This window comes from Coregonus lavaretus, assembly GCF_964263955.1.
Source record: "Coregonus lavaretus genome assembly, chromosome: 31".
NCBI lineage: Eukaryota > Metazoa > Chordata > Actinopteri > Salmoniformes > Salmonidae > Coregonus > Coregonus lavaretus.
This window is the reverse complement of record NC_140018.1, coordinates 8,140,060-8,164,507: the sequence shown is the minus strand read 5'-3', so window position 1 is coordinate 8,164,507 and position 24,448 is coordinate 8,140,060. Positions and strand designations below refer to the sequence as shown.

The window sequence follows — 24,448 nt, the reverse complement described above, 5'->3', positions numbered from 1 at the left end:
GACTCTAGAAGTAACATTCGCATCATTGTCTTTCACATTCCAAGGTATTAATGGTATCCCTTTATCATGGTTTTACAGGTCCCTTATTATTGATTAGTTCAATGTTGTCATTACTTGCTCTGAGAATGACAAGCCAACATCTAGATGTCTCCATAGTAAAGGGACATTCAGTGACATTAGTGCCCTGCCTATCTCTCTGTGTACATAGTGTGCGGTTTCTCGCCTTGGCTCCTGTTCTGGTTCTCTGGGGGTTGTTAAGGGGAAACCCCTTTGTGTTGTGTTTCTTCTGGGTTGCATCATGGGAATGATTAGAATGACATTGACAGGTATGACATGGGCCCACTGGTGTACTTCCTGCTCCACAGCTCCAGACTGACAGTCCTGCGGCCGCCACCTGAAGAGCGATTGCGTATCTTCTGCTCCCTGTTGTCCCACGTTGAGAACTCTTCCGACAGCCGGGAGCTAGCAGGGCTGCTGGCTTCCTCCTCTGGCGTTGAATCCCCAGTGATCTCGATGCGGGGAGGGTCCATCAGGTCTATGATGCTAAAGGGGGCTGGTTCCGGCTGGCACATGACAGACTTATCCTCTGTGTTCTGCCTGACGAGCCCGCTGGTGCCAGCCTGGATGCCCACAGACACCCGGTCCCCGGTCTGTGTTGAGCCGTCGCTAGCGCTCTCGCGGCACATCGTCCACATGTTGTAGCACTGGGTGAAGTTGAAAAAGTTGCTGTTGAAAGTTTTGAGCTCGCCGCACACGTCCCTGCGCAGCTCGGCCAGTTCATAGCGCATGGCCGAGATCTCGTCTTTCCACTGTATGTTGAAGGCGGCTACCATGTTGGCGGACTCTTTAAAGGCCTGGATGGCCTGAGGTACTGGGGGATCTGGGGCGGCTATGGAGGGGGCATCAGGGATCCGGTAGGCAGGCGGCGAGGTTGGGGGGACAGAGATGGCGGTTACAGTGGAGCTGGTGCTGTGCTGGCTGCGAGCTACAGCGTTCTCCCTCTCCAGGCGCTCCAACTCCTCATAGGCCGAGGAGCTGGCCCCGTCGTCGTCTTCTATCATGTCCTCGTTTAGCAAAGAAGTACCTTCATATCCCTCTGGAAGACAAATTTGAATATGCAAATAGAGGGACATTCAAAGGGAGGGAACAGCTGGAGTGTTATGTAATTGTAATGCCCAAATTTTCAAACCTAGTGGGCATACCTATACCTACAATATGCATTCAGTATGTGAGTAAAATACTACAACTACCCTATAATCAGGTAAAATCACATTTTGACTCATTGCATTGAGGATATGGAGTAGAAATTGTGAACAGCTTGACGATTTGTTGATCACTAATCTCCTGCGAATATCATTACCCTTTTATCAAATGATGCATTTGTGATTCCTTTATCTGATCCATTTGTGATGGTTCAAACCCAAAAAGAGACCATGTAAAACTTAATGAAGAGGTGCCCTTCAGACACTGATGTGGTCTCTAGAATTGTTATGTTCTTTAACACAGCTCTGGCACACTAAAATGCAGAAAGGAATTATTCAACCAGGTACACTGAGCCACTTGAGTGATGCATTTTAACTCACATACTGCAGGCTTTTCTGTTTTTACACTGCCTTCTCACTCATTTCAATGAACATCAACCTTCCACAGTCTTTCCCTCTTTTCACCGCACTGCACCCTGGGAAGTGGAACCCTGTCGGTTCCTAGCATAAGCCATCATTACCAATCAGTTTCAAAATAAAATACAATTTTCCGAATTAAATCATTAAAGCTTGTTTCGCTAAACGTTCTTAAGTGTTTTCCGATTGTTTCTTTTAGTTTTTTTTTTGTGCAACAGAAAAGATGAAAAGGCAATGAGAGAATCACAACTCAAGTCATTGGGCCGAGAAGCAGTTATGAACCCTATTGAACATGTCAGGTCCCTCACCATGAGGTTGATTGGACCATGTGGAGTTCCCCAGTGGCGGGTAAATCCCCCCATACAGGGCTGCACCAGGGAGGGGCTGCAATCCCACAATCAAAGACGGCTGATAACCTCCACACCAAGGGTCAAACCCAGCCACATGTGGCCTTTACAGAGGTCAACTTTCATAGAAAGAAAAAAACACAAAGCTACTGTAACACAATGTAACTGCTCTCATATTTTGACTGTTGACAGTGGCAATATGATAACATTCAGGGCTATCCTATGGCTGCGCTATGAGCAGATTATGTGTCAGACTGGGAAGTACAGATTTATCATACAGTCACACCAATGAGGCCCTTTTAGTGCACTAAAAAATAGGGACACTTCAAAACAACTCGCAAAAGCCAGCGAGGCACCATCATCACAAAGATGATTCTGGAATATTAATGCATACGAACAAGGAATTCAAGGCCTCAGAGTTTTGTGAGTTGTTCAGACCCCATGTTTGTTTCTCATAGTATCTAAATGGGATTTGTCAATCCTGCTATCATATCAAAGTTGTCGTTTTTATTTATTGCTGAGAAGGCAGTGCAAAAAACACACATACACATAGACGTATGTATGCGTGTTGACATTAAAATACCTGTGACAGGCATCACTGAGGTCTCCAGCTGTTCTGTCCCCTGGTTATCCTTCAAGAGATGCATGGCTGGTCAGATAGAGGGGCTGCTGCTCTTCTGCCCAATGGGGCATCATAGGATCCCTTCCCCACTCAAGGGCCCTGCTAGCCTCGACATGCTAGCATTTAGTTGGGAAGCGATTTAGAATTCAGATCTCATTTCAATTTTTTAAAGTAAAATACTATGGATTAATTCATTTAATGTCAAGGTCGCTATTCCCTCAAAAATGACACCAAATGGTTGATACCAGGTAAAAATATTTGCAATATGGCTTGAGATGGAGGCAACAGGTCATAGCCAATTATTTCCCTGAGGCTCACAAGCACATCCTGTTCCATATCCAAATCGGATATGACTGTATATGGAGAAAAAAGGGTCCTAGAGAACTACTCAGAAAAAATATAAATATATGCAGAAAATGCTAGGAATAACTGACACCCATTTCAGAGCCAATTTAGTGAGCCAATTGGGAAGCGGACAGAATTGGGACAGAGCTTATTGGGTGAAAGGAGTTCAGCAGGTAAGACGGTGGGATTGGAGGACACTCCTTGATCCGCAGGTCACATCGTAGGTTGAGGGATTCTGACAGTGCAACCCAATTGAGCATGACAAGATAAACAAAACAAAACTCCAGATTGTACAAGAAAACAAAGAAACCCCAAAAACTAAAACAAATACAGAGGGCTGGTACAACTGATTTCACGAAATGTGTTGAGAAATTAAAATCCAGGTCATAATATTGTCAATGAAAAACATAATATGAAATGATAGTATTTCAATAGGGTTCATAGCTTTACTCTTTCAGGTATACACCAAATGCACCAGGGCAATTAGTTTATGGAGGGAGCAGTGGTTCTGTTTACACAAAGAACCAGATATGTTGATGTTGTGACAAAGATATTATGTGTAAAATGTTGCACAAAACCTTCAAATCACTTGAAAACTTCACAATTATTAAGATGATTTAACATTATTCTAAGAGGTCATCTAAATGTGAGATTTAGTTGAAAGAGAAAGTTTATAATATGGAGGGCCTGACGGGTAAAATAGCTGTTGAAAATGTATGTGAGAGCGCCACTGTAGTCTAACCCTTGTCAAACCTCAAGTCAACTGATCAGTCTCCCTGAAACACATGATTGCCAGACTGATAAATCAGTTGCCAGTAAATATTATTCATATCATATCTCCAAATGTGGTTTTATGCAACACAATACAACAATATAGAAAAACAATTTATTTTACGTGCTCTGAATTGCCTTTCCTAGTAAGTTCCTTTGTGCAACCAGTACCATATCGGAGTTTGTTGACTTACCGTAAGTCGGTTACAAGATGCTGTCCTGTTTTCTGTAGGCTTATAAGTCAAGATCAGTTAAGAGATTCTAGTGCCCTCAACATCAAATCTGGACCTTGAAGACAGTTCCACTGCTTAGTTTAATTATTCCCCTTTAATCAGGGACTGATTTAGACCTGGGACACCAGGTGGGTGCCATTAATTATCAGGTAGAACAGAAAACCAGCAGGCTCCGGACCTTGCAGGATAAGATTTGAATACCCTTGTGCTAAAGGTAATTGACTTCTCATACAAAGCATGGAAGGGGAGGCTGAAGACCTCTCTGGAGCAGGCTATGAACCCTCCAAACACTCGGTAGAGGTCTATAGCCCCTCCCTTCAACCACTGGTCTGTTTCACACTTAACCCTTCCCTACACGACTCACACTCTACACACAACACATATATCACTGAGATTCACATGCTCAGAACAGGGCATGTCCTCTTGCACATGCCAAGTGCTGTGAGTGTGACTGTAGTGTGTTGTTGTGGTGTTGTGCATTGTGGGTATGACTTCTCATTGGGCTGGTTTGAATGAGGCCCCTCCCACCCTCTACTACTGGTCCAGCTTTGCCATCGCCACACGTGACAAATCAGGAAGCCCGGGTCATGATGCATGGTTCGTGCAAAGTAAGGCGCTTGCAAGCAAATTCCTCGGAACACTCAGGATATGCAGAGGCAAGACAAACAAGACACACAACAACGACAGCCGGCAAAAAGAAATGACCGGAATCATTCAACCCAGCATCTCTCAAAGCTCAAGGGTACCCCACTGTACATATGTAGGTATGTCAAGGATGTATGCATGTTATAGAACGTATGAGGAGTATGTTTTCTAAGCCTTCTCTCGTTTGGGGGGATTTTGTGATGCATACTGTTACCTGTTGTGGATCTGAGAGTTGAAGTGACAGTGGAGGATGTCATTGAAGGCAAGCAGTCGTCGTCTTGGGAATACCCAGCCTGAATTGCACGCAGGTAACTGTGGCTTCGAGTGCGGAACGAGCCAGGCAGGTCCAATGCCTCCATGGCCTGGGATTCTACTTCGCTAAAAACGGACTCGCAAACTGACTCAAACTGGCCATTGACCTCAGTCTCACTCACCTGAGAGACAAAAACAGGAATAGCACTCCTTAATTTTTCCTCTTCCTTTCTCTTTCTCACTTTGACTCTTCCCCTTAGTACAGTAAATATGAAGGAGTGTTAGCAGGAAAAAAAGGCACTGGCAATTCCGACCTTAAAAAAAAAAAAACTTTGCATCAAAATCTTTGTTTTCTTAAAACACCAAGCAGATAAAACAACCAAATGAAAAGAACAATAACAATGCATCATTTGGTTGTTTACAATATGTACTATCCCAGTGTAAGTCATCATCATAGAGATACATACCGCAGGAGGTTGATGGCACCTTCATTGGGGAGAACGGGCTCATGTTAATGACTGAAGCGCAATAAGTGGAATGGTTTCAAATACATTAAACACATGGTTACCAGGTGTTTGATGCTATTCTATTTGCTCCGTTTCAGCCAGTATTATGAGCCGTTCTCTCCTCAGCAGCCTCCTGTGATACATATGTTACTACTGGGGAAAGCAGATGTTCTACCTATTCAAAAGTAGAAATTACACAGTGTAACACAGTACAAACAACATGCAGAATTTAAATGTTGTGAATATATACACTACCAGTCAAAAGTTTGGACACACCTACTCATTCAAGGGTTATTCTTTATTTTTACTATTTTTTACATTGTAGAATAATAGTGAAGACATCAAAACTATGAAATAACACATATGGAATCATATAGTAACCCAAAAAGTGCTAAACAAATCAAAATATATGTTATATTTGAGATTCTTCAAATAGCCACCCTTTGCCTTGATGACAGCTTTGCACACTCTTGGCATTCTCTCAACCAGCTTCATGAGGTAGGCACCTGGAATGCATTTCAATTAACAGGTGTGCCTTCTTAAAAGTTAATTTGTGGAATTTATTTCCTTCTTAATGCGTTTGAGCCAATCAGTTGTGTTGTGATGAGGTGGGGGGGGGGGGGGGGGGGGTATACAGAGGATAGCCCTATTTGGTAAAAGACCAAGTCCATATTATGGCAAGAACAGCTCAAAAAAGCAAAGAGAAACGACAGTCCATCATTCCTTTAAGACATGAAGGTCAGAAAATAACAAGAACTTTGAATGTTTTTTCAAGTGCAGTCGCAAAAACCATCAAGCGCTATGACGAAACTGGCTCTCATGAAGACCGCCACAGGAATGAGTTCATTAAAGTTACCAGCCTCAGAAATTGCAGCAAAAATAAATGCAACACAGAGTTCAAGTAGAAAACACATCTCAACATCAACTGTTCAGAAGAGACTGTGTGAATCAGGCCTTCATGGTTGAATTGCTGCAAAGAAACCACTACTCTAAAAGACACCAATAAGCAGAAGAGACTTGCTTGGGCCAAGAAACACGAGCAATGTTCATTAGACCAGTGAAAATTTGTCCTTGGGTCTTGAATCCAAATTGGAGATTTTTGGTTCCAACCGCCGTGTCTTTGTGAGAAGCGGTGTGGGTGAACGGATGATCTCTGCATGTGTATTTCCCACCGTAAAGCATGAATGAGGAGGTGTTATGGTGTGGGGGTGCTTTGCTGGTGACACTGTCTGTGATTTATTTAGAATTCAAGGCACACTTAACCAGCATGGCTACCACAGCATTCTGCAGCGATACGCCATCCCATCTGGTTTGGGCTTAGTGGGACTATCATTTGTTTTTCATTAGGACAATGACCCAACACACCTCCAGGCTGTGTAAGGGCTATTTTACCAAGAATGAGAGTGATGGAGTGCTGCATCAGATGACCTGGCCTCCTCAATTCCCCGACCTCAACCGGAACGCAGAATTAAGGAAAAGCAGCCAACAAGTGCTCAGCATATGTGGAACTCATTCAAGACTGTTGGAAAAGCATTCCAGGTGAAGCTGGTTGAGAGAATGCCAAGAGTGTGCAAAGCTGTCATCAAGGCAAATGGTGGCTATTTGAAGAACCTCAAATATAAAATATATTTTGATTTGTTTAACACTGTTTTGGTTACTACATGATTCCATATGTGTTATTTCATAGTTTTGATGTCTTCAAAATAGTACAAATAAAGAAAAACCCTTGAGTGAGTAGGTGTGTCCAAAGTTTTGACTGGTACTGTATATCTCCATCGCAATGCTTCCAATGTAACGGCAGGCAGGAGGCTATACTACCAACGTCATCTGTGTGAGGGGATTTCTAAAATAGCACCACAAAGTTGGTTGAGAATGAGATATTGTGCCAAACGTGTATCAAAATTAATCTTGTTTATATTATGCAGTGCATAAAAGCCTGCTACTTAATAACATAATAAAAATGACTGCAGAGTGTTAAATCATTGTAACCCACAGTGTATCTTGCACCTGATATTCAGAAACTATGGATAATAAGAAGGCTTTTTGCTGTTCAAACATCAAACATTGTCTAGACTGACTGAGCAGTTTAAAACAACATGCTAGTAGTGTGCATGAACTTCCGTAATGGGTAACTTGAACTTGTAATGAGATAAAAATAGAAAATAACAGATATGTATTGTGCTGCTTGTTAATGCAATGTCACCAATAACACAAATCTATTGACTTCACCTGAATCGTTCTGAAAACCGCTATCTTCTACATCAAAATCAGATTCATTTTAAATAAGTCAACAGTATTACCAATGACAATTTAAACTATCAAAAAGCCCTATCTCTCAAACAATAATGTCTGAACAAACATCTACCATGTCAAGGAGAGGGGATCTAGTGGTGACACATGTGTTTCTATAAGTAACTATATGATTATTGTGATTATTGGCACCCCTTTAGCAAACAGATGGTCCCACCCACTCTGCCCACATGGTGGCATCTACTGTATCTCTCCTTCCTCCTCCTCCACCTCCTCCACCTCCACCTCCACCTCCTCCACCTCCTACTCCAGGGCTCCTTGTGGCATCTACTGTATCTCTCCTTCCTCCACCTCCTCCTCCACCTCCTCCACCACCTCCTCCACCTCCTCCTCCTCCTCCACCTCCTCCACCTCCTACTCCAAGGCTCCTGGTGGCATCTACTGTATCTCTCCTTCCTCCTCCTCCTCCTCCTCCTCGGCTCCTGGTGGCGTCTACTGTATCTCTCCTTCCTCCTCCTCCTCCTCCTCCTCGGCTCCTGGTGGCATCTACTGTATCTCTCCTTCCTCCTCCTCCCCTGGGTCTGCTGGTGTTCCCCCTGTAAGGGGCCTGTGTGGGACTCACCTGGCTGACGCAGCTTGCCTGACTGAGGGTGCTGACCGCCCGCATGTAGCTCTGGTTCCGGGAGCGGAACTGAGGTCCCAGGGGTACATGGTGTTGGGGGTAGTTGGAGGCTGGGTCCAGGGTGACACTGGGATGGGGCCGCATCATGTCTCGGGTGGTTTGCAAGTGGTAGCTCTGGCTGAATAGAGAGAGAGTAGAGAGACAAATATGAGAGGTATTGTCAGTCAGACATCCCTTTATCTCTTGTGGAAAGACTACGTAAACATAATCGAGCATCTGACCAAATTATGCACAATTTTAGTTCTGGGTTAACTGAGTTTAGACATCCCTGGCCAATTATTTTGACCTAAGCCCCAAAATATTTCATATTCTGTTAAACAGGTAACCTGGCTAACATGCTGTAGGCCTAATGCTGTATCCAGGTTTATGTTGTGTTGTTGTGTGACTGGCAGTAAAAGTGACTCATCCTCTTACAACAGCAGCCTTAATGCGATCAACTCCGAACTACGATGACATGTGCAGTACTCGCAAACACTGGTGACTCTCTAGCCACTCAATTACAGTTTGTCAACCTACCTATAACTCCCAATAGTACAACAATATAAGCAAATCAAATGTTATTTGTCACATGCGTAAACAACAAGTGTAGACTAATAGTGAAATGCTTACTTACGGGCCCTTCCCAACAATGCAGAGAGAAACATTTTTAAATAATAGAAAGATAATAACACAAGGAATAAACACAAAATGAGTAACGATAACTTGGCTATATAAATACATTTTTTGGGGGGTAATTTAGCACATACTCTTATCCAGTGAGACTTATAGTAGGGAGTGCATTCATTTTCTTATTGGTCCCCTGTAGGATTCAAACCCACAACCTTGGTGTTGCAAGCGCCATGCTCTACCAACTGAGCCACACGGGTGCCAGTACTGATGTGCGAGGTAATTGAGGTAGATATGTACATATAGGTAAGGTAACTAGGCAACAGGATAGATAATAAGCAGTAGCAGTAGCTTATGTGATGAGTCAAAAGAGAGTTGGTGCAAAGGGGGTTCAATGCAGATAGCCCGGTAGCTATTTGGTTAACTACTGTATTTAGCAGTCTTATGGCTTGTACACTATAATGGCGCGGGAGGGGATGGCTGCCGTTTTAAGGGCTCCTAACCAACTGTGCTATTTTGTGCGTTTTTTCGCATTGTTTGTAACTTATTTTGTACATAATGTTGCTGCTACCGTCTCTTATGACCGAAAAGAGCTTCTGGATATCAGAACAGCGATTACTCACCTCGAACTGGACGAAGATTTTTTATTTAATGAGTCTGACTTGAAGGATATACTGCTTCTCCGAGACCAGGCCCAAATCCCTGTCATTCGCGTGAAGAAAATACAGAAATACAGGGGGCGGAAATCGGGGTGCCTTGTGAGAATTCGTTGATGAATGGGTAACCCGCCTCTACCATTCGTTCTATTGGCCAACGTGCAATCACTGGAAAATAAACTGGATGATCTCTGCTCGAGACTATCCTAACGGGACATTAAAAACTGTAATATCTTATGTTTCACTGAGTCGTGGCTGAACGACGACATGGATAATATTCAGTTGGCTGGGTTTTCCGTGCTTCGGCAGGACAGAACAGCTACGTCTGGTAAGACGAGGGGTGGGGTTTGTGTCTATTTGTCAATAACAGCTGGTGCGCGATGTCTAAATTAAGGAGGTCTCGAGGTATTGCTTGCCTGAGGTAGAGTACCTCATGATAAACTGTAGACCACACTATCTACCAAGAGAGTTTTCATCTATATTTTTCATAGCCGTCTATTTACCACCACAAAACGATGCTGGCACTAAGACCGCACTCAACGAGCAGTATAAGACCATAAGCAAACAAGAAAATGCTCATCTAGAAGGGGCGCTCCTAGTGGCCGGGGACTTTAATGCAGGCAAACTTAAATCTGTTTTACATCATTTCTACCAGCATGTCACATGTGCAACCAGAGGAGAAAAAAAAATATACCACCTCAGTCACCGGCTTCATCAATAAGTGCATCGACGACGTCGTCCCCACAGTGACCGCACGTACATATCCCAACCAGAAGCCATGGATTACAAGACTTGCCGCTTTCAAGGAGTAGGACACTAATCCAAACGTTTATAAGAAATCCCACTATGCCCTCAGACGAACCATCAAAGAGGCAAAGAGTCAATACAGGACTAAGATTGAATCCTTCTACACCGGCTCTGACGCTCGTCGGATGTGGCAGGGCTTGCAAACTATTACGGACTACAAAGGGAAACCCATCCGCGAGCTCCCAGTGACGTGAGCATACCAGACGAGCTAAATGCCTTTTATGCTAGCATCAAGGCAAGCAACACTGAAGCATGCATAAGAGCACCAGCTGTTCCGGACGACTGTGTGATCACGCTCTCCGTAGCCGATGTGAGCAAGACCTTTAAACAGGTCAACACACAGGACATGTAGTCAGAGCATTAGCGGACCAAATGGCAAGTGTCTTCACTGACATTTTCAACCTCTCCCTGACCGAGTCTGTAATACCTACATGTTTCAAGCAGACAACAATAGTCCCTGTGCCCAAGAAAGCGAAGGTAACCTGCCTAAATGACTACCACCCCGTAGCACTCACATCAGTAGCCATGAAGTGTTTTGAAAGACTGGTCATGGCTCACACCATCATCCCGGAAACCCTAGACACACTCCAATTCGCATACCACCCCAACAGATCCACAGATGTTGGTGCCAGACTTGGTGCATTGGTACCGCTTGCCGTGTGGTTGCAGAAAACACAGTCTATGACTTCGGTAGCTAGAGTCATTGACCATTTTTAGGGCCTTCCTCTGACACCGCCTGGTATAGAGGTCCTGGATGGCAGGGAGCTCAACACGTGATGTACTGTAGCGCATTGTGGTCGGATGCCAAGCAGTTGCCATACCAAGCGGTGATGAAGCCAGTCAAGATGCTGTCAAATGGTGCAGCTGTATAAACTTTTGAGGATCTGAGGGCCCATGCCAAATCTTTTCAGCCTCCTGAGGGGGAAAAGGCGTTGTCGTACCTTCTTCATGACTGTGTTTGTGTGTGTGGACAATGATAATTCCTTGCTCTCGACCCGTCGATGTGGATGGGGCGTGCTCGGACCTCCGTTTCCTGTAGTCCATGATCAGCTCCTTTGTCTTGCTGACATTGAGGGAGAGGCTGTTGTCCTGGCACACTGCCAGGTCAGTGACCTCCTCCCTATAGGCTGTCTCAACCTCGTCGGTGATCAGGCCTACCGCCGTCGTGTCATCAGCAAACATGGTGTTGAGCGATCAGCGTGGCGAATGTGTTGTTACCTACCCTCACCACCTGGGGGTGGCCCGTCAGGAAGTCCAGGATCCAGTTGCAGAGGCAGGTGTTCAGTCCTAGGGTCCTGAGCTTAGTGATGAGCTTGGAGGGCACTATGGTGTTGAATGCTGAGCTGTAGTCAATGAACAACATTCTCACATAGGTATTCCTCTTATCCAGGTGGGAGAGGGCAGTGTGGAGTGCAATAGAGATTGCGTCATATGTGGATTTGTTGGGGTGGTGTGCGAATTGGAGTGGGTCCAGGGTTTTCTGGGATGATGGTGTTGATGTGAGCCATGACCAGCCTTTTAAAGTATTTCATGAGTAGAATACCAGTGAGATTATGATTAAAGGAGTATGAGCACTGAGTGGCATACAGGACTAATGCATGCAGGGCACCTCCCCAGGTTTCTCCCTGTGCGTGTGCATGTGCGTGCCCCTGTGCATGCGTGCAGACATCCAGAACACAAGCATCCGTCCTGTTCTGGAAGAGCGATTTGCAAAGCCAGCCTAGAATAACAATACGATACATCTCAAAGAGTGAGCAGATGGATCATCTGGGTCAGAATCAGGAACATATTCTGCTCTGACGCAGTCAACAGTACAATAAGGAAATAGAAAATGTTCCACTAACACCAAGAGGTGCATAATGTATGGTACAGTCAGTAGTGGAGGTTTTTTAGTTTGTCTCCAAGCCCTTTTATTGATACCAAGAACATCATTTGGACTTTGTCATTCAGAATATTATGAATAGCATCTTCTGATTGGCTGGTATAGTCTTCTTCTTGTCATTATCGTAACATCTAGCTGTACATTATTTTGATGGGGTCCTTTTCTTTTTCTGTTCAATCATTACATTTCTTTGTACTACAATATCACTCAGTACCACTGTCCTGCTTCTTATAGTTCACCTAAAGCTTATTTATCTATGAATCTATGGAGTGTTGCCTGTCAAGAGGGGGAATGAGAGCAAACAGGCACTGTATGTGTGGAGTGAGACAGATCAAGTGAGAATTAAAGAATATTTCACCTATATGAAGACATTCAAAGAAATACATGAGATTTGATTGTCAGCCAATGAATATCCTGTTCATGCTTAATACTGTACCTGGTCATTTGACTGTGACATTAGAGAGAAGTGACCACTGCCTTGTCAACAGTGCTGTGATAACATGAGGTACATTGCCTCGGCAAGATGTTAGGCAAATATTGAAATTGCAGTTGATAAAGGTCAGATATAACGCCTGCATCGGTCTGTGACACTGACCAGCTAAAGCACTACTTTAATATCTGAGCTCATGAGGAGAACTGGGTTCCAATAGTAAACAGAGAACAAACCAAGCAAAAGGACAGGGGCACAAAGCAGTGAAGTGGCTACAAACCAATTGACCAAACAAATGTAGAAAAGCTCTTAGTCATGCATTAATACAGGCTGAAGAGTCATTGGGGTACGATAGGAACATGTCACAGACAATCGTGTCAAAGGCGGTTTTCTTCCTCTGTTGCCCAGCAACATCGAGTGACATGGCTAAATCATGCATGTTCCCCCAGAAAATCCCACTACAGACAGACAGTGGTCACAAAGACATGAAACAGACGTAACAGGTAGCCTAGCTATAACGGCAGGTAGCCTAGCAATTAAGCGCATTGGGCCAGTAACCGAAAGGTTGTTGGTTTGAATCCCTGAGCCGTCTAGGTGAAAAACAGCTTGCAAAAAGCCAGGAGATATGGTTAAGGTTTTGAAATGCCGTGTCAAAAACGCGGGTGCTGTGTTTAGGGTTTTCTAAGAGGGTCAAGATCCAGCCAAGATAAAGGTCAGAGCTTCTACATTATTTACGGTAATCCATGAGCCACATTGGCTATCCGGGCAAAAATATAATTTTAAACCCTGCCATCCAATCTAATGTCAAAATCAAGCTTATGAGCACAGTTATTTCAAGTTCAGTAATGCAGCCAAATGTTTACCCAAAAAGCGTGTAAGTAATGCTGTGTAATATATCATTCACTACCAACTGTCATCACTGTAACAAGGCTTACGAATGCAATGTCATTAGGCATATTCATTGAAATGCTGGCTTGTCTGTAAAACAGTATATTAATATCACACATTACATTCGTGTTTTGAAACTTATCCTGGGAATGATACGTACAACCTGGACTCAGGCGTAGACGTTAGTGATGCCCAGGTTGACTCATAACCCGCAGTCCCTGGGGTTATATCCGTGGGGCAGGCAGGTTTAGGGTAATTAAATATTGTGTGGATGAAGGGCGGGTGGGTGGCAGGTGGGTTGAATAAAGAGAAAACAAAACCTTAAGAAATCCATAAATGTATCATTCTTGTGCAATTTATATCAATAGGCTCCATTTATTTAGGCTATCTGGTAGTGTGTAAGCCTAAGGGCCTAACTGTACGGGTGCCAAATAACCTACACGCCAATCGCCAAATGCTTTTGGGAACGGGCAGAAAAAGTTAATGTCGATCCATGGTGGCAAAAAGGAATATGTTAGAATTTAATCCAATAAGAGAAAAGCTGCGAAATGGAGAGTTGAAAATAAAGAGAAGGGAGGGCCAGAAAAGTCATGTTTGGGAAAGATTCGGTGGCGTGGTAAAAGAGGACGATAGCAGTCTCCTCGTCTGACCATGTGTTCTCGCATACCCCGAGAGCATCTGGTCAGAGGGGTGGTGGCACAGGAATCCTCATCTCTCCCAAGTGGTCATTCTCAATTTTTCCCCTAACCCATCTGTCTATCTCCTCATTTGAATTCCACGCTGTCACAGTCACTAGCCCATTTAAGCTTAATATCCTTGTCATCTATCGCCCTCCAGGTTCCCTTGGAGAGTTCATCAATGAGCTTGACGCCTTGATAAGTTCCTTTCCTGAGGATGGCTCACCCTTCACAGTTTTGGGGGATTTCAACCTCCCTACGTCTACATTTGACTCATTTCTCTCTGCCTCCTTCTTTCCACTCCTCTCCTCTTTTGACCTCACCCTCTCACCACCCCCCCCTACTCACAAGGCAGGCAATACGCTTGACTTCATCTTTACTAGATGTTGCTCTTCTACTAATCTCACTGCAACTCCCCTCCATGTCTCCGACCACTACTTTGTATCCTTTTCTCTCTCGCTCTCCTCCAACACTACTCACTCTGCCCCTACACAGATGGTAACGCGCCGCCGCAACCTTCGCTCTCTCTCTCCCACTACTCTCTCCTCTTCCATCCTATCATCTCTTCCCTCTGCTCAATCCTTCTCCCTCCAATCTCCTGATTCTGCCTCCTCAACCCTCCTCTCCTCCCTTTCTGCATCCTTTGACTCCCTGTGTCCCCTATCCTCCCGGTCGGCTCGGTCCTCCCCTCCAGCTCCGTGGCTTGATGACTCATTGCGAGCTCACAGAACAGAGCTCCGGGCAGCTGAGCGGAAATGGAAGAAAACTAAACTCCCTGCCGACCTGGCATCTTTTCACTCCCTCCTCTCTACATTTTCTTCATCTGTTTCTGCCGCTAAGGCCACTTTCTACCACTCTAAATTCCAAGCATCTGCCTCTAACCCTAGGAAGCTCTTTGCCACATTCTCCTCACTGCTGAATCCCCCCCCCCCCCCCCCTCCTCCCTCTCTGTGGATGACTTCGTCAACCACTTTGAAAAGAAGGTTGACGACATCCGATCCTCGTTTGTTAAGTCTAATGACACTGCTGGTCCTGCTCACACTGCCCTACCCTATGCTTTGACTTCTTTCTCCCCTCTCTCTCCAGATAAAATCTTGCGACTAGTGACTGCAGGCCGCCCAACAACCTGCCCGCTTGACCCCATCCCCTCCTCTCTTCTCCAGACCATCTCCGGTGACCTTCTCCCCTACCTCACCTCGCTGATCAACTCATCCTTGACCGCTGGCCATGTCCCTTCCGTCTTCAAGAGAGCGAGAGTTGCACCCCTTCTCAAAAAACCAACACTCGATCCCACTGATGTCAACAACTACAGACCAGTATCCCTTCTTTCTTTTCTTTCCAAAACTATTGAGCGTGCCGTCTTTAGCCAACTCTCTTGCTATCTCTCTCAGAATGACCTTCTTGATCCAAACCAGTCAGGTTTCAGGACTGGTCATTCAACTGAGACTGCTCTTCTCTGTGTCACGGAGGCTCTCCGCACTGCTAAAGCTAACTCTCTCTCCTCTGCTCTTGTCCTTCTAGACCTGTCTGCTGCCTTTGATACTGTGAATCATCAGATCCTCCTCTCCACCCTCTCCGAGCTGGGCATCTCCGGCGCGGCTCACTCCTGGATTGCGTCCTACCTGACCGGTCGCTCCTACCAAGTGGCGTGGCGAGAAGCTGTCTCCGCACCACGTGCTCTCACCACTGGTGTCCCCCAGGGCTCAGTTCTAGGCCCTCTCCTTTTCTCCCTATACACCAAGTCACTTGGCTCTGTCATATCCTCACATGGCCTCTCTACCATGGTGCTTGCCTATGGAGCAGTGAGGGGAACGGCACCTCCGTACCTTCAGGCTCTGATCAGTCCCTACACCCAAACGAGGGCATTGCGTTCATCCACCTCTGGCCTGCTGGCTCCCCTTCCTCTGCGGAAGCATAGTTCCCGCTCAGCCCAGTCAAAACTGTTCGCTGCTCTGGCACCCCAATGGTGGAACAAGCTCCCTCACGACGCCAGGACAGCGGAGTCACTCACCACCTTCCGGAGACATTTGAAACCCCACCTCTTTAAGGAACACCTGGGATAGGATAAAGTAATCCTTCTACCCCCCCCCCCCCCCAAAAAAAAAAAATAATAATAATAATTGTAAAGTGGTTATCCCACTGGCTATAGGGTGAATGCACCAATTTGTAAGTCGCTCTGGATAAGAGCGTCTGCTAAATGACGTAAATGTGCCCTTGAGCAAGGCACTTAACCCTAATTGCTCCTGTAAGTCGCTCTGGATAAGAGCGTCTGCTAAATGACTAAAATGTAAATGTAAATGATTATGAGGCGCTATAGCCTACAAATTCAAATAGGGGACTTCAAATAGGCCTATGGCATGTCAAGGGAACTGTAGCCTACTGTTCAGATGGGTTAAATGGAAACTGAAAACCGGACACTGACTGTAGGTCTATAACCTCTCACATAGCCTTAATATTAACTCCTGCTGAATTAAGCCTTTCTTGCAGTAGAATGATACACCAAATGTCAGCCAAATATGTACTCAGGAAGAGTAGTGGAGAAATATGATTTCTTTCTTTCAGCATCTTGACAGAATGTGAATGCGCAGTTAGATACCATCTGTAGAGGTGCTATATTTATCAGCATCATAAAAGCTGATAGTATTTAATCTACATAAAATATGCATCCAAGCCGAAGTGAAATCTTATCAGAAACATGTTGGGTCATTTTCACAGCTTTATATTTCTTTACAACCGGTCAAACTGATGTCATTTGGAAATGTTGCACATAAAATCTTTCTAGTTTTTGTTTTGTTATTGCATTTTCTCCCTGGTCCCTAAACATCTTTGCTCCGCGAAAGAAGCAGAGACGACAGAGAAACTTTAACGATGTCAACTAGATTGAAGAAATTATTCGATCTATTTATGACATTATTCTGGTGAGCAAGGGTTTAATTAGTCTTCTAGGGCAACAGAAGCTGCATGTATCTAATTATAGACAAGTTGACTAACAAATAGCCTACCAAAATGTTGGGAAAGTATAAAAATAAATATCTAAATGAGCAACAAAAAAATCCTGCACCCCCTGTAAAAACAAAAATCAGTCTGCCATCTCTGACTGTAGCCTAAATCATATTTTCTATATTAGCGGGGGTTAGGGTCGGGTGCGGGCCTTAGATTTTAGCTTTATCACATATAGTGATATAGTGCTGGTGAATTATAATTCATAAGATATGTTACGAATTGCAATATGTACAATATATTACAAATTTGCAAAATGTATGATATGTTACGAATTCCAATTTGTTGTGGCTAACGCTAGCTAGTGGCTAGGTGGCTAATGCTAATGTTAGCTTGGTGGCTAATGTTAGCTAGGTGTTAGGAATTAGGTTAACAGGTTAAGGTTAGGGATAGGGGAAGGGTTAGCTAACATTCTAAGTAGTTGCAAAGTAGCTAAAAAGTAGTAAATAGTTGCAAAGTTGCTAATTAGCTAAAATGCTAAAGTTGTCTGTGATGAGATTCGGAACGCGCAACCTTTGGGTTGCTGGACGTTTGCATTATACGCCTACCCATCCACCCAGACCAACCACCCTACTTTCATTTTTGCCTTAAGTAACCTTCTGTCTCATGTAACCATACCAAACGTAACATATCATACTAATTTGAGTGTCCTGGATTTAAGTTTACTACACTCTTAGAAAAAAGGGTTCCAAAAGGGTTCTTTGGCTGTTCTCATAGGAGAACCCTTTTTGGTTCCAGGTAGAACCCTTTTGGGTTCCATGTAGAACCTTCTGTAGAAATGGCTCTACATGGAACCCAAAAGGGTTCTACCTGGAACCAAAAGGGTTCTACCTGAAAACAAAAAGGGTTCTTCAAATGGTTCTCCTATGGGGACAGCTGAAGAACACTTTTAGGTTCTAGATAGCACCTTTCTTTCTAAGAGTGTATGTTACGTCTAGTCTATGAGACCAGGCTGATACGTACGGTGTCCAATTTAGAACATCCTCAGCCTCATACCTCATGGGTGAGGATTGACTCAAGGAGGAGTGATTTATGAGGCTGAGGGTGTCCTAAAACAGACACAGTAACAACGATCTAGTGACAACGCATTATTGAATACCACAAGTAGCTGTAGTACCTTTGGGGGTCTATGTGGGGCCTCTGCATAACTGATTTGAGGACGAGGGCGTCGGGTCGGATGGCCTTCTGGGGTGAGGTCTTGGGGCTGCCGTCAGATTCGCCACCAGAGTCGTTGTCTACCTCTCCCATGGCTTTCACGTAGCTGCTGCTGCGCATCCGCCGACACGGGATCTCCTCGTCCTTGTCCCCGTCCTCCGGGTATCCACTCCACTCATCCTGAGGCACCTGTAGCAGAGAGCCCACCTCTGTCAGTCAGTCACATACAGTGGGGTAAAAAAGTATTTAGTCAGCCACCAATTGTGCAAGTTCTCCCACTTAAAAAGATGAGAGAGGCCTGTAATTTTCATCATAGGTACACGTCAACTATGACAGACAAATTTAGGAAACAAAATCCAGAAAATCACATTGTAGGATTTTTAATGAATTTATTTGCAAATTATGGTGGAAAATAAGTATTTGGTCACCTACAAACAAGCAAGACCTCACAGACCTGTAACTTATTCTTTAAGAGGCTCCTCTGTCCTCCACTCTTTACCTGTATTAATGGCACCTGTTTGAACTTGTTATCAGTATAAAAGACACCTGTCCACAACCTCAAACAGTCACACTCCAAACTCCACTATGGCCAAGACCAAAGAGCTGTCAAAGGACACCAGAAACTAAATTGTAGACCTGCACCAGGCTGGGAAGACTGAATCTGCAATAGGTAAGCAGCTTGGTTTGAAGAAATCAACTGTGGGAGCAATTATTAGGAAATGGAAGACATACAAGACCACTGATAATCTCCCTCGATCTGGGGCTCCAAGCAAGATCTCACCCCGTGGGGTCAAAATGATCACAAGAACGGTGAGCAAAAATCCCAGAACCACACGGGGGGACCTAGTGATTGACCTGCAGAGAGCTGGGACCAAAGTAACAAAGCCTACCATCAGTAACACACTACGCCGCCAGGGACTCAAATCCTGCAGTGCCAGACGTGTCCCCCTGCTTAAGCCAGTACATGTCCAGGCCCGTCTGAAGTTTGCTAGAGTGCATTTGGATGATCCAGAAGAGGATTGGGAGAATGTCATATGGTCAGATGAAACCAAAATAGAACTTTTTGGTAAAAACTCAACTCGTCGTGTTTGGAGGACAAAGAATGCTGAGTTGCATCCAAAGAACACCATACCTACTGTGAAGCATGGGGGTGGAAACATCATGCTTTGGGGCTGTTTTTCTGCAAAGGGACCAGGACGACTGATCCGTGTAAAGGAAAGAATGAATGGGGCCATGTATCGTGAGATTTTGAGTGAAAACCTCCTTCCATCAGCAAGGGCATTGAAGATGAAACGTGGCTGGGTCTTTCAGCATGACAATGATCCCAAACACACCGCCCGGGCAACGAAGGAGTGGCTTCGTAAGAAGCATTTCAAGGTCCTGGAGTGGCCTTGCCAGTCTCCAGATCTCAACACCATAGAAAATCTTTGGAGGGAGTTGAAAGTCTGTGTTGCCCAGCGACAGCCCCAAAACATCACTGCTCTAGAGGAGATCTGCATGGAGGAATGGGCCAAAATACCAGCAACAGTGTGTGAAAACCTTGTGAAGACTTACAGAAAACATTTGACCTGTGTCATTGCCAACAAAGGGTATATAACAAAGTATTGAGAAACTTTTGTTATTGACCAAATATTTATTTTCCACCATAATTTGCAAATAAATTCATAAAAAATCCTACAATGTGATTTTCTGGATTAATTTTTCTCATTTTGTCTGTCATAGTTGACGTGTACCTATGATGAAAATTACAGGCCTCTCTCATCTTTTTAAGTGGGAGAACTTGTACAATTGGTGTCTGACTAAATACTTTTTTTCCCCACTGTAGATCCAACTTTCTGCACAGATGTACTGTACTCTGTGTCTTTGTATCACATGCACATGCACACGCACACACACACACACACACACACACACACACACACACACACACACACACACACACACACACACACACACACACACACACTTCTACTGGAGAAACGAGTGAGGTGATGAAGTAGAAGAATCAAATCAAATGTTATTTGCCACATGCGCAGAATACACAGGTGTAGACCTTACAGTGAAAGGCTTACTTAACCAACAATGCAGTTTTAAGAAAAATAAGTGTTAAGTAAAAAATAGATAAGTAAAAAATAAAGATCAGCAGTAAAATAAAATAACAGTAGTGAGGCTATATACAGGGGGTACCGGTACAGAGTCAATGTGAAATAACAGTAGTGAGGCTATATACAGGGGGTACCAGTACAGAGTCAATGTGAAATAACAGTAGTGAGGCTATATACAGGGGGTACCGGTACAGAGTCAATGTGAAATATCAGTAGTGAGGCTATATACAGGGGGTACCGGTACAGAGTCAATGGGAAATAACAGTAGTGAGGCTATATACAGGGGGTACCGGTACAGAGTCAATGTGAAATAACAGTAGTGAGCCTATATACAGTGGGGAGAACAAGTATTTGATACACTGCCGATTTTGCAGGTTTTCCTACTTACGAAGCATGTAGAGGTCTGTAATTTTTATTATAGGTACACTTCAACTGTGAGAGACGGAATCTAAAACAAAAATCCAGAAAATCACATTGTATGATTTTTAAGTAATTAATTTGCATTTTATTGCATGACATAAGTATTTGATCACCTACCAACCAGTAAGAATTCCGTCTCTCACAGACCTGTTAGTTTTTCTTTAAGAAGCCCTCCTGTTCTCCACTCAGTAATTACTTAACTCAAATATTAAGTTCTGCTTTTCTGATGTATCAAATACTTATGTCATTTAATAAAATGCAAATTAATTACTTAAAAATCATACAATGTGATTTTCTGGATTTTTGTTTTAGATTCCGTCTTTCACAGTTGAAGTGTACCTATGATAAAAATTGCAGACCTCTACATGCTTTGTAAGTAGGAAAACCTGCAAAATCGGCAGTGTATCAAATACTTGTTCTCCCCACTGTACAGGGGGTACCGGTACAGAGTCAATGTGAAATAACAGTAGTGAGGCTATATACAGGGGGTACCGGTACAGAGTCAATGTGAAATAACAGTAGTGAGGCCATATACAGGGGGTACCGGTACACAGTCAATGTAAAATAACAGTAGTGAGGCTATATACAGGGGGTACCGGTACACAGCCAATGTGAAATAACAGTAGTGAGGCTATATACAGGGGGTACCGGTACACAGTCAATGTGAAATAACAGTAGTGAGGCTATATACAGGGGGTACCGGTACAGAGTCAATGTGCGGGGGCACCGGTTAGTTGAGGTAGTTGAGGTAATAAGTACATGTAGGTAGAGTTAAAGTGACTGTGCATAGATAATAAACAGAGTAGCAGCAGCGTAAAAGAGGTGGTGGGGGACAATGCAAATAGTCTGGGTAGCCATGATTAGCTGTTCAGGAGTGTTATGGCTTGGGGGTAGAAGCTGTTAAGAAGCCTGTTGGACCTAGACTTGGCGCTCAAGTACCTCTTGCCGTGTGGTAGCAGAGAGAACAGTCTATGACTAGGGTGGCTAGAGTCTTTGACAATTTTTAGGGCCTTCCTCTGACACCGCCTGGTATAGAGGTCCTGGATGGCAGGAAGCTTGGCCCCAGTGATGTACTGGGCCGTACGCACTACCTTCTGTAGTGCCTTGCGGTCGGAGGCCGAGCAGTTGCCATACCAGGCAGTGATGAAACCAGTCAGGATGCTCTCGATGGTGCAGCTGTATAACCTTTTGAGGATCTGAGGACCCATGCCAAATCTTTTCAGTCTCCTGAGGGGGAATACGCTTTGTCGTGCCCTCTTCACGACTGTCTTGATGTGTTTGGAACATGATAGTTTGATGGTGATGTGGACACCAAGGAACTTGAAGCTCTCAAACTGTTCCACTACAGCCCCGTCAATGAGAATGGGGGCGTACTCAGTCCTCTTTTTTTTCCTGTAGTCCACAATCATCTCTTTTGTCTTGATCACGTTGAGGGAGAGGTTGTTATCCTGGCACCACACGGCCAGGTCTCTGACCTCCTCCCTATAGGCTGTCTCATCATTGTCGGTGATCAGGCCTACCACTGTTGTGTCGTCAGCAAACTTAATGATGGTGTTGGAGTCGTGCCTGACCATGCAGTCATGGGTGAACAGGGAGTACAGGAGGGGACTGAGCACGCACATCTGAGGGGCCCCCGGGTTGAGGATCAGCCTACCCTTACCACCTGGGCGGCCCGTCAGGAACTCCAGGATCCAGTTACAGAGGGAGGTGTTTAGTCCCAAGGTCCTTAGCTTAGTGATGAGCTTTGAGGGCACTATGGTGTTGAACGCTGAGCTGTAGTCAATGAATAGCATTCTTACGTAGGTGTTCCTCTTGTCCAGGTGGGAAAGGGCAGTGTGGAGTGCAATAGAGATTGCATCATCTGTGGATCTGTTGGGGCGGTATGCAAATTGGAGTGGGTCTTGGGTTTCTGGGATAATGGTGTTGATGACCAGCCTTTCAAAGCACTTCATGGCTACAGACGTTAGTGCTACGGGTCGGTAGTCATTTAGGCAGGTTACCTTAGTGTTCTTGGGCACAGGTGGTGGTCTGCTTGAAACATGTTGGTATTACAGACTTAGTCAAGGACATGTTGAAAATGTCAGTGAAGACACTTGCCAGTTGGTCAGCGCATGCTCGGAGTATACGTCCTGGTAATCCGTCTGGCCCTGCGACCTTGGGAATGTTGACCTGCTTAAAAGTCTTACTCACATCGGCTATGAAGAGCGTGATCACATAGTCATCCGGAACAGCTGATGCTCTCATGCATGCCTCAGTATTGTTTGCCTCGAAGCGAGCATAGAAGTGATTTAGCTAGTCTGGTAGGCTCGTGTCACTGGGCAGCTAGCGGCTGTGCTTCCCTTTGTAGTCTGTAATAGTTTGCAAGCCCTGCCACATCCGACGAGCGTCGGAGTCGGTGTAGTACGATTCAATCTTAGTCCTGTATTGACTCTTTGCCTGTTTAATGGTTTGTCGGAGGGCATAGCGGGATTTCTTATAACAGTCTGGGTTAGAGTCCCGCTCCTTGAAAGCGGCAGCTCTACCCTTTAGCTCAGTGCGGATGTTGCCTGTAATCCATGGCTTCTGGTTGGGGTATGTACGTGCTGTCACTGTGTAGACGACGTCATCGATGCACTTATTGATGAAGCCAGTGACTGATGTGGTGTACTCCTCAATGCCATCGGAAGAATCCCGGAACATATTCCAGTCTGTGCTAGCAAAACAGTCCTGTAGCTTAGCATCTGCGTCATCTGACCACTTCCTTATTAACGAGTCATTAGTGCTTCCTGCTTTAGTTTTTGCTTATAAGCAGGAATCAGAAGGACATAATTATGGTCAGATTTGCCAAATGAAGGGCGAGGGAGAGCTTTGTACGCGTCTCTGGGTACCCCGAGACAAAATCTCAGCCTTGTACGACTGCTCTCTAAGCAGTTCTGTTATCTGCTAGTACAATGGGGCCCGGCTGCCAAAAGAGTGTGTGAGCTGACTCAGAGTCAACTGAGGAAGAGTTTTCCCCTAACACACACAGGGACTGATTGGAGCAAAATGATCTCCATCCCCAGCCTCTGTTCTCCCCTCGCCCCTCGCCCCTCACTCCCCAAGGGTCTAGCTACTCTAATTAACCAGTTTCACTGCTCATAACAATCTACTCCTACTCCAAAGCCCTTTATGTCTCTGTAGCTCAGCTGGTAGAGCACGGCGCTTGTAACGCCAAGGTAGTGGGTTCGATCCCCGGGACCACCCATACACAAAAAATGTATGCACGTATGACTGTAAGTCGCTTTGGATAAAAGCGTCTGCTAAATGGCATTTTTAAAAATCTTCTCTAACATGAAATGTTTGGTTATTTAGCCAAAGCGCTTTTCAGTGTGTATAAGCAGCTGAACAGCATTACACGTTTCTACAACTCAAGACAAATTATCCTAAATGGTGGCAAGATATTCTCTGTGTAATAAGCTAAAAGTATCTCCAAAAACATTAAATGATATAAATATCCAGATGACTTGGTACTGATATACACAATACATTTACCAAAATATAATTTTTGTAGAGATGGTGTACCGCAGGGATG

The 24,448-nt window shown here is 44.6% G+C and overlaps 1 protein-coding gene across 1 annotated transcript in view; it reads right to left on the bottom strand.

Moving 5' to 3' along the window:
- Window positions 1-308: 308 nt before the first annotated feature.
- LOC311107024 (disks large-associated protein 2-like) overlaps window positions 309-24,448 on the bottom strand; it is a gene marked incomplete at both ends in the record, with an annotated part of 37,251 nt that continues 13,111 nt past the window's right edge. Inside the window, 4 exons of the mRNA XM_084149476.1 lie at window positions 309-1,096; window positions 4,797-5,016; window positions 8,213-8,390; window positions 18,336-18,562. Coding sequence (XP_084005602.1) covers window positions 309-1,096; window positions 4,797-5,016; window positions 8,213-8,390; window positions 18,336-18,562 — 1,413 coding nt within the window. The remainder of the gene's footprint in view (window positions 1,097-4,796; window positions 5,017-8,212; window positions 8,391-18,335; window positions 18,563-24,448) is intronic.